At 40.8% G+C, this 11,527-nt stretch overlaps 1 protein-coding gene across 7 annotated transcripts in view; it reads left to right on the top strand.

Moving 5' to 3' along the window:
- The window catches only part of SHLD1 (shieldin complex subunit 1), a 108,408-nt gene extending 99,944 nt beyond the window's left edge, over positions 1 to 8,464 (top strand). For 5 of the 7 annotated variants that reach the window (XM_082359203.1, XM_082359196.1, XM_082359204.1 and 2 more), the window contains one exon: positions 788 to 8,464. In XM_082359203.1, coding sequence (XP_082215329.1) covers positions 788 to 1,230 — 443 coding nt within the window. In that variant the 3' untranslated portion in view covers positions 1,231 to 8,464. The remainder of the gene's footprint in view (positions 1 to 787) is intronic. The other 2 variants (XR_014235387.1, XM_082359209.1) reach the window with 2 other exon arrangements.
- The last annotated feature ends 3,063 nt before the right edge of the window (positions 8,465 to 11,527 follow it).

An 11,527-nucleotide genomic window follows, 5' to 3' on the forward strand; every position in this document is an offset into this window, starting at 1 on the left:
AAAGTCTGAGATCAGGGTGCCACCATGGTCAGGTTGTGGTTAGGACTCTCTTTCTGGCTTACAGAAGATCACTTTTCCATTGTGTCCTCACATGCTCACACGGCCTTTCCTTGGTTTTTGCACATCCGGAGGCGGGTGGGAGGCAATAGGGAGAGAGAGGGGTCTCTTCCTCTTCTTATAAGGCCTTCAGTCCTATCTGATTAGGGCCACACCCTTATGACCTCATTTAACCTTAATAACCTCCTAAAAGCCCCATATCCAATTATAGTCACATTAAGGATTAGGCCTTCAACATATGAATTTTGGAGGGACACAGTTAGTTCCATAGCATAATGATAAGCATAAATGGTATTTTAAAACATCTTCAACAAGCTCTAATATGAAATGAAAATAACTGTGATCTGTTGGTAACAGGGTCACAGGTACTGCTGCTAATAAGTTTGTTGCCTACATTCATCATGGACGGATATTCCTAATTTCAGGTAGAGGTTAATGAAAATAAGATAAGATTTTTTTCCCCCATACTAGTTCACAGCCACCCTGAATTTCTATATAAGGACTCCCAGGTTAAGAACCCCTGATACATGCAAGTATCTTACTTTGAGCAAACAAGTGGCATAATCCCAGGATAGTGGGAACAGATTCTGAAATCAGCTGATTCTGTCCATTGCCAGTTACCCAGGAATAGTGAGTGTGTTAAATTGAAAAGAAACATCATCTGCTCTTGCCTTGCTTTTTGATATTTTAAAATATGTGTTTGAGTATTGGAATGTGTTTTGTCTTACAGACGCTAGTAACCTAAATACTGAACAAAATGATTCCTGGACCTCTGAGAACTCCTGGCTTGACCCTTCTGTGAAGGGCCCACCAGAGACCAAGGCAGAGGAGGCTGGACTTCGGAAATCTCTGGATAGATTCTATGAAGTATTTGGCCATCCACAGCCAGCCTCTGGAAATTCACTCTCCACATCTGTCTACCAGTGCCTGTCTCAGAAAATCAATGAACTGAAGGGCAAGGAGAACCAAAAGTACACCCTCCGCAGTTTTCAAATGGCACGGGTCATCTTCAACCGGGACGGCTGCTCCATCTTACAGAAACATTCCAGGGATGCCCACTTTTACCCAACCAGAGAAGGAAGTGTGTCTCTGGAGGATGAAAAGCTGACCCCAGGACTTTCAAAAGAAATTATTCATTTCCTCTTGCAGCAGAACTTGATGAAAGACCCATAAGTGTTGCCTGGTGGTGAGAGCAAGCATATGCGGGGTAGCCCTGTGGCTGATACTGTTGGTGCATCACCCAGAACCCCTCAGGTCTCTTGCCAGCTCTGTGTGCCCAGCCCCCAGCTAAGTGCTTTGCAGGCAAAGGCTGGCATCTGTGATCTGGTCCTGGAGCCAGTTCGGCCCAAATGGAGAGCCAGCAGTGTCTGGGGGTTTTATTGCCTCCATGGCCACCCCATCTCCTACCCAACCCTTTGACCTAAGGCTGGTGACCAACTGGTTTGGGAGTCTGAAAGTCCAGCTTCCTTGTCTCCAGGAAGGACATGCTCTGAGGCATGATTCAAGTTCCAGAGCTCTCCTCCTGATCAGGCCAAGGCTGGGGCTTCGCATGAAATCTTACTCTTGCCTGGCTCCTTCCTTCCCCTGTCCTTCTCCCACTCACTGGTGTCTCCTGGGAGCGTTTCCTTAATAAATCTCTTGCACCTGAACCCTTGACTCAGATTCTACTTCTGGAAGAAGCCGACCTAAGAGAATAGGCTTCCGTTCAATGAGTTTTTTTTCTTGTTTTTAATTTATTTATTTTATTTTTATTTATTTTTGGCTGCGTTGGGTCTTCGTTGCTGCATGGGGGTTTTTCTCTAGTTGCGGCGAGCGGGAGCTACTCTTCGTTGCGGTTCACGGACTTCTCATTGCGGTGTCTTCTCTTGTTGTGGAGCATGGGCTCTAGGCACGTGGGCCTCAGTAGTTGTGGCTCACGGGGTCTAGAGCGCAGGCTCAGTAGTTGTGACGCACGGGCTTAGGTGCTCTGTGGCATGTGGGATCTTCCCGGACCAGGGCTCAAACCTGTGTCCTCTGCATTGGCGGGTGGATTCTTAACCACTGCACCACCAGAGAAGCCCTCAGTGAGTTTTTTTGAAGGGAACAAAGCCTTATGCTGAATCAAGTATAAGAATTTTACCAAATTGTAAAACTGTGACCATGTGATTGGGAATGTATGTCCCCCAATAATACAAAGATTTAAATATGGTTCCAAAAAGTGCATCAAATCTTAATCATACCTTTTCCTCTCCAAAACCAGAGTTTCCTGTTTTATAACATCAGCTGGGCATGGAAGGAACATTTGAACCATCTAAAATAACAGCTAAGATTCACAAATTTTTTTTTAAAAGTCTTTTCATCTCCACCAGATTGTAAACATGAAAGGTGAGAAAAAAAAATGTGTACCACCCACCAAAGTATGTGTAAGCTCACTTATGATAAGCTAGGCTGATGGATGCAGGCTTGTCAATTTGTGGTGGAAGAGAAAAAGGAATCCTTTGCCCAAGTGGACTCCTTCCTCTCATTATTTTTGTCTTCTGCCTGCCTGCTGCCAGCACCCTCTGTCGCCCTCTGAACGGCTGGCCCCTCACCCCTGTCCTGCCCTTGCTTTGCCAGGGAGCAGCTTTATTTATTTATTTATTTTTAATTTAAAAAAATTTTTATTGGAGTCTAGTTGATTTACAATGTTGTGTTAGTTTCAGGTGTACAACAAAGTGAATCAGTTATACATATACATATATTCTCTCTTTTTTAGATTCTTTTCCCATACAGGCCATTACAGAATATTGAGTAGAGTTCTTCCCTGTGCTGTATAGTAGGTCCTTATTAGTTATCTATTTTATATATAGTAGTGTGTATATGTCAATCCCAATCATCTAATTTATTCTTCCCCACCCTTACCCCCTGGTAACCATAAGTTTGTTTTCTACATCTGTAACTCTATTTCTGTTTTGTAGATAAATTCATTTGTACCCTTTTTTTATATTTTTAATTTATTTTTCATTTTCATTTAATTTTTTTATGTTTGGCTGCTTTGGGTCTTCATTGCTGCATGCGGGCTTTCTCTAGTTGAGGCGAGTTGGGGCTACTCTTTGTTGCGGTGTGCAGGCTTCTCATTGCAGTGGCTTCTCTTGTTGCGGAGCATGGGCTCTAGGCGCACGGGCTTCAGTAGTTGTGGCACACAGACTTAGGTGCTCTGCGGCATGTGGGATCTTCCCGGACCAGGGATCAAACCTGTGTCCCCTGCATTGGCAGGCAGATTCTTAACCACTGCGCCACCAGGGAAGTCCCCGTACCCTTTTTTTAGATTCCACACATAAGTGATATCATATGATATTTGTCCTTCTCTGTCTAACTTCACTCAGTATGGCAATCTCTAGATCCATCCATGTTGCTGCAAATGGCATTATTTCATTCTTTTTTATGGAGGGCAGCTTTAAATAGCCTGAGCAGGCCTGTGCTGGCAGGTCCTCTGCTCCTCAGCTGTGTCCTGAATATTCGTTTGAGATTTGGTTGGTAGAAGGACATCTCCCTGCACTGAGCTCCCTGAAATTGTAATCAGAAGCCTCGTGCTAATCCCTCTCTCGAAGGTCCTTCGAACAAATTGTACTGACAGAAAGGGCTCTATCACTTGACTGCGGGAACAGTGAGAGAAGCTGGAAATACTGAACAATTAGATTTTGAGGACTCTGGATGAAATTTAATTGGCATAAGACTCTGTAAGATTTCCAGAAAGCAGATTATGCAGATAGATCAGCCTACATGTGTATGTTAAGAATGAGGGCACCCTCTCAGGCCAGGTCTCTTAGGGACTCTTTTTTTTTTTTTTTTTTAATTTGCTTTTTTATTTCCCTGATTCAGTTTTGGAGGGATGCTGCTTCTGCTTTTTTTTTTTTTTTTTTTAGCAGATATTCATTTTTAATTTTTATTTATTTATTTATTTACTTTTGGCTGTGTTGGGTCTTCGTTTCTGTGCGAGGGCTTTCTCCAGGTGTGGCAAGCAGGGGCCACTCTTCATCACGGTGCGCGGGCCTCTCACTATCGTGGCCTCTCTTGTTGCGGAGCACAGGCTCCAGACATGCAGGCTCAGCAATTGTGGCTCACGGGCCTAGTTGCTCCGTGGCATGTAGGATCTTCCCAGACCAGGGCTCGAACCCGTGTCCCCCTGCATCGGCAGGCAGATTCTCAACCGCTGCGCCACCAGGGAAGACCTCTTAGGGACTCTTGACTGGAGAGAGAAGCCCTTTTAAAAGTCAGGAATTACTTAGTAAGGCTTCCAGCTTTGGGATGATCAGAGGTGGGAAGAATATCCACTTCAAAGGGCAGGCACCACTGGAAGGAGACCTAACAGAAAGGAAATAGGAAATGAACATGTCTTTGAGAAAATAAGACTCCAGATCTTCCTCTGACAAGCAATAATCTGCATTTTCTCCAATTCAACTGCCCCCCCCCAATAATTATGAAACCAAGGAGACTTACAATTGAAATTCTACAGGTTGAAGTTTGAAGTTGCTAGTTTTATTGTTTTTTGATGTGTAGCAAATCCATAGATGCCCTTGAATGCTGTAGTTTTTAGCATTATTCTGTCACCGAAATTTTGGACTTTAGTTTCCATGGCTACCAACAGAAGGAAACTAGATTATTTTATACTGTTTTTGAAAGACAAAAGATACAAGCTATTTGAATTTCCATGCTGGGAAGCAGCAGCTTCTGTTTGGCAGTGAGATTTTAATATCAGTGACTTTGTAAACTTTATTAATATCAGTGCTGTGGCTGTTCAGAAAAAAGGTAAACTCTGAAAGCAGAGAATTAAGAAGTCTAAAAACCAGAATCACCTTAGGGTAAAAACAGACTGTGGGGTGTGTTTACTTGTTTCTGAGTAAGTGCTTGTGACAGGTCAGTACAAAATATTTGATTCCCTGCAGTCTCGCTCCTTAATTTGATCTTCATGCAGTTAGGATGGCATTTTCCATTTATCACTGTTTACCTTTAATAAAGACTAAGAGATAAGGATATTAAGGCTCTGGCCTCTGGCATCATTGTCTAACTCTGCCCTACAGATCACTTCACTGACATCTTATCATCCTCTGAACGTTCTATCTAGGATATCATCTGTGGCCCATTTCAGAGATCTATGGGAGGATGGATTTGCTTCCAGGAACCTCAGAATTCTATGGAAGAGAACTGCTACCAGTGTTTTAAGTTTGTGTAACTGTTATTCACTTCATTAATCTGTTTCTTTGCATGACCTATATATGTAATAGATTTTATTACCGGTAATTAGCACGAAACAATACAGTGATACTTTTAAAACTTTTAAAAACTTACTTTTTAAACTTTTTATTCGTTATAATCACACAGAAAAGTGTTTATAAGTGAACATCTTGAAGATTTTTGCAAACTGAACCCACCTGTTAACCAGCCTCCCGCTCAGGCAGCAGACACTAGCAACCAGCCCAGGCTGAGTGGAGATTTTCAAAGAACTGATCAGAATGGTTTGCTCAGATCAACGTTTCTCAAACCACTGGTTGTACACAAAAGAACTTTAGGTGCTAGATGGACGATGTTTATTTTCATTGTTATCTATTCATTTATAATTATAAAATATTATAACTACTATGTCTGATCTATGCTTTTACAGATATTACATAGGATACACCTAATGTAAGTATTTAAAATTTTAAAGTGAATTGAATTAGTGAAAAATTAACTTAATAATAGTGTAGGTGACATTTAGATATATCAATAATTATGAAAGGTGGTATAATAGAAAATGACTAAAATTTGGAATACAATGGGGTAATGTATGGTAACGTCTGTGTTCTATTCTCTATTCTACCATCTCTCTCCTGGAATACTGCAAGGAAGTTCATCAGGTCAAGCCACATCCACCATTTCCATTCTCTTTACCCTGCAGCCATAGTGCAAATCATTTTATTTTATTTTTTGGCCATACCATGTGGCTTGTGGGATCTTATTTCCCTGACCAGGGATGGAACCAGGGCCCCCCCGCCCCCGGCAGTGGAAGGGCGGAGACCTAACCACTACACCACCAGGGAATTCCCAGTGCAAATCCTTTTAAAAAGCAAAATATGCATCAATAGGTAGCAAATTAAAGAGAAAGAGCTAGCCTTGTCAAAGGTGAAAATGTTTCTAACTCTACAGTGATTAAAGCAACTAGAAAAGAAAAATAGACAAAGAAAAATAACTCAGCCCATAAATAGATATAAATGTAGATGGAAACTGAATATATGATGAAGGTAGCATTTCAAATCCATGAGGAAAAGTGGATTTTTTAGCAAATGGTCTTAGCACATTTGGCTCCCCACCCTGGGGGAGGAAAGGAAAAAAGTTTAGATTCTTCACCTCACTCCTGATATCAAAATGAATTCCAGATGGATTAAAGATTTCAAATTTAAAAAATAAAATCATAAAAATGTTAGAATAAAAAATGAGTGTATACATATACATATATGGAAAGAGCTATCTAGATATCTTGGAATAGAGGAGATCTTTCTAAGAATGGCACAAAACCTGAAAATTCTAAAGGAAAAATGTGATAAATTTGACTTTTTAGAAATATTAAAATTCTGCAGGCCAAAAATATTTAAGGTCATAAACAAGATCAAAATGAGGAAAAATACTGGGAACACATGTAATAAAGAGACTTTTTTTAATAAACAGAATTCTTACAAATTATTAGAAATAAACCAAATGAAAAACCTGACAAAGGATATGAACTGATAGTTAAGAAAAAAGTATATATAAATGGCTAATAAGCATAACAACCATACTCAAACATGAAGAACTGCAATTTATGAGGTTAAATTTTCATTTATTTCAATAAGATACCCTTAGTTGTTTTGGGTTTGTCTGTTTTTGTTTCTTGATTTTTGTATTTTGGAGGTGGTAAAAAGTTGGAAGGACTCTAGTTCTGGCAAGAGTACAGGGAGACAAGTGCTCTGATTGACTATCAAGGGGAAAGTAAAGTGGCAAAGCTTTTCTCAGGGCAATTTGGCAACTTCTATCAAAATGATGAAAGTCTACTTTCTTTGACCCAACAGCAGGGAACCAGACCTGGAAGGTCTCCTGCTGTCATGGAGTTTACCCTCTAGTGAGGGTGACGGACAAAGGCAAGGTAACTTCAAATAGTGAGAGGTGCTTTGGGGCAATAAAAGGGATGTAGTAGTGCCTGGGGTGGGTGCTTAGACTGGGTGGTCTGAGAAGGACTCTAAAGAAGTGCCATTTGAACTGAGAGCTGCAGGGTTCCCCAGAGCCAGCCGCACAGAGGCTGGAGCACCCAGGCAGAGGGAATGGCATGTGCGAAATCAGTGTGCAACAGCCTGGTATGAGCTCTGAGTGCCCAGATGGAAGGAGGTCCCTGGGGCTAGAGCACACTCTGCAGAGGGCAGAGTGGTAGATGAGTTTCGTAAGCAGGGGGAGGCCTTTTAAGCCCAGGTGAGGAGTTAGAATTTTATTCTAAAGAGAGTGGGACTTGAAGATTTTAAGCAAAATTAAGATAAATTGCCATATTCATGGAAATTTTTTTAATTAATTAATTTATTTATTTGGCTTCATTGGGTCTTAGTTGCAGCATGTGGCATCCTTCCGTTGCGGCACACGGGCTCTTCATTGCGGTGCACAAGCTTCTCTAGTTGCAGCTCACGGGCTTCTCTCTAGTTGTGGCATGCAGGCACCAGAACACACGGTCTCAGTAGTTGTGGCGTGTGGGTTTAGTTGTCCCTCGGCATGTGGGATCTTAGTTCCCTAACCAGGGATCAAACCCTGCACTGGAAGGCAGATTCTTAACCACTGGACCACCAGGGAAGTCCCCATGGGAATTTAGTCTGTGTTGAGGGTAACATTTCAAAACTCTGGTAAATGTTGAATTACCTAAATATTCTATAAATGGTGAGATCTCTTCCTCACAATATACACAAAAATAAATTCCAGATGATTAAAGATCTAAGTGCAAAAAAAAAACCTCTATAGAATTGTAGATGACAATAAGGATAAGTTTTTTAATAATCTTTGCATGAGAAAGCACTTCCTAAAACAGATAGCAATGCAAAACAATAAAAGACTGACAGTTATGACTACATAAAAGTAAAAAACTTTGAAAGATATCATAAATATGTGATAATGGTATTATGGTTTTGTAAAAAAAAAAATAGAGATGTATACTGGAGGATTTAGGGTAAATGTCTTAATGTCTATAATTTTTTATTAAATAAAAAATTTTATAATACTTAAAATACTTTATCAGAAGCAAGATAATGAAACAAATATGACAAAATGTTATCAGTTACCACATCTAGGTAATGAGTATATGGAGATTCACTAGTCTTTCTACTTTTCTATGTGTGAAATCTTAATAATAGAAAAAAAAGTTTATTTAAAAAAGAAGGAAAGAAAGGTTGAAAGACAAGAGACAGACTTGAGAAAAAATTTGCTCAGATATTAACAAACAAGAGTTTAATGTAATATATGAAGAGTTTCTGTAAATAAATGCTAAAATGGCAAATGAATAGAAAGATGAACTAAGAGTATGAACAGGTACTTCACAGAAGAAATGCAAATTGTCAGTAAATATTGTGGACAAAAAGCATTGCCTGGCATTTCAGTAAACAGTGACTGTTGCAGCCATCACGCCCTCAGCCAAGGCTGCTGCCCTGATGGTGCACCCTGAGGGGAACTCAGGACAGAGAAAAACTAGATGCTGGCCCTTCATAGTTAAGGTGCATATCAAAGGAATAATTTCAATGAGCCCAGACTCTTGCATCTTCCCATACTAAAGCACTAAAATCATTAACTTGAAATGTCTGGTTTTGGGGATTAGCAGTAATCTTTTGATGTTCAACTACATGTTTTGTTTTGTTTTTTTCAGCAAAAACTCCTATATATCCTGGCTCCTCCCTTAGCTCTTTGGAACAGTTCCCCAGAGCTATCTGGGAGGCTGCCTTCCCAGGCTATAGTCCTCAGTAAGTTCTCTGAATAAAACATAACTCACAACTGTTAGGTTGTGCGTTTTTTTCTCAGGGGACGGTATGAATAGCCGCTTGATGTAAGTTATCACAGAAGTGCAGTTTTTAGGGACTTCCCTGGTGGCACAGTGGTTAAGAATCCGCCTGCCAATGCAGGGGACACAGGTGCAATCCCTGGTCTGGGAAGATCCCACATTCCACGGAGCAACTAAGCCTGTGAGCCACAACTACTGAGCCTGAGCTCTAGAGCCTGCGTGCCAGAGCTACTGAAGCCCATGCAGGGCAACTACTGAAGCCCGTCCGCCTAGAGCTCACGCCCCACAACAAGAGAAGCCACTGCAATGAGAAACCCACACCCGCAACAAAAAGTAGCCCCTGCTCACTGCAACTAGAGAAAGCCTGTGCACAGCAATGAAGACCCAACACAGCCAAGAAAAAAGAAATGCAGTTTTTAAAAAGTGTTGCCATTTTAGAATATATATGATTGGTAAGAAATTGAAAAGATCAATCCCGTCCAGTGTTAACAAAGGTGTGGGGAAAAGGCAATCCAAAATGAAAGCATGTATTACCTTTGCAATGACATAAGTAACTGAAAAATTAAAAACATAGACCCAACCTTGCCACTTGCCTTCCATGCTTCTCGCTGCCCTTGGTCTAGCAGTTGGTCCTGCCCATCCCAGGGCTTCACCCTTACTCTCTTTGCTGCAGCCACAGCGGCTTCTCAGTTGCTCAACATGCTACCTCCTTAACCAACAGGTTTTGGGTAAGACTGTGGATTCCTTAATAAGTGGCAACCATCATTTCAAACACCGCTGTTACTGGCCCCATTTTACAGATGGGGAAACGGAGGCACAGAGAACTAATAGGTAGTGGAGTTGGTGCCAGAGCCCATACCTAACCCCAAGCTATCCTTCTCTGCTCCCTGCTCCAGAATGCTGGCCTTCCTCCCACCCCAGGGCCACCCACAGTGTGCCTTCCTCAGAGAAGCCTTCTGGGACCTCTCCCTCCCACCTTCCCTGATGGGAGGGGCTACCTTCCATAGGTGATGGCTACAGCACAGAGCATCACCTTCATAACTTGATTACACCAAACAAATGTAACGATGTGGTACACGGTTTAAGTCTCTTCCCACCTCTCCATCTCCCACCCCCACCAAAGGAACATGAGCTCTATCTTGTTCACCCATGCCTAGCACATCCAGGCTGGCAAACAGCGATGCTTATTTATATTTATAAAATAAAATGTAGGAAATGTCCGTATTGTTTAGAGATGTGTACTGAAGGATTCAGCGGTAAAACATTTTGATGGTTGTAATTTACTTTAAAATACTTCAGTGGAAGCAAGATGAAGCAGATATGATCAATTTCATTTGCATGTTGGTGTGTGTACATCCAAGTAAATGACAAGCCAGTTTGCTTTTTTCGGCATTTTTACTCAAAATATTTTTTTATTCCTTTCCTCTCTCTATTCCCATTCTCCCAGGTCACTTTGCAGTGGCTGACTCTCTCAGACTCTACTTTCTTTTCCAGGGGAAAACCACTTTCCCTATCTGTCAGAGAGCACAATCTCCATGAGCAAGTTTACATTCAGAGAAAGCCCACTTTTTTTTTTTTTTAATTTTTACTTTATACTGGAGTATAGTTGATTTACAGTCCACAATATATTTTTAAAAATGTATACAACTTAACAGAAAATAAAACAAACAACCCAATTAAAAAGTGGAGAGAGGATCTGAATAGACATTTTTCCAAAGAAGACATACAAATGGCCAACAGGTACAGGAAAAGGTGCTCAACATCACTAATCATCAGGGAAATGCAAATCAAAACTACCATAAAATATCACCTCACACCGGTAAGAATGGCTATTACCAAAAAGACAAGAAATAACAAGTGTTGGCAAGGACGTGGAAAAAAGGGAACCCTTATGTACTGCCGGAGGGAATGCAAATTAGTGCAGTCGCCATGGAAAACAGTGAGGAGGTTCCTCAAAAAATTAAAACTAGAACTACTATATAACCCAGAAGTTCCACTTCTTGGTATCCATCCAAAGGAAACAAAATCCCTATCTTGAAAATTTATCTATAACCCAGTGTTCAAGGCAGCACCACCCACAATAGCCAAGACATGGAAACAACAAGAGTTCATCAAGAAATGAATGGGTTTTTTAAAATGTGGCATATATACAGTCAAATATTAGTCATTAAAAGAAGGAAATCCTGCCATTTGTGACAACATGGATGGATCTTGAGGGCATCACACTAAGTGAAGTCAGACAGAGAAAGACAAATACCAATACTGTATGATCTCGCTTATATGTGAAATCCAAAAAAAAAAAAAAAAACCCAAAAGTGAAACCAAAGCCATAGATAGAGAACATATTGATGATTGCCAGAGGCAGTGGGTGAAATGGGTGAAGGTAGTCAAAAGCTACAAATTTCCAATTATAAAATAAGTCATGGGGATGTAACATACAACATGGTGAGTAGAGTTAATACTACTGTATTA

The sequence above is a fragment of the Balaenoptera borealis genome (assembly GCF_965194805.1).
Source record: "Balaenoptera borealis genome assembly, chromosome: 16".
Classification (NCBI taxonomy): domain Eukaryota; kingdom Metazoa; phylum Chordata; class Mammalia; order Artiodactyla; family Balaenopteridae; genus Balaenoptera; species Balaenoptera borealis.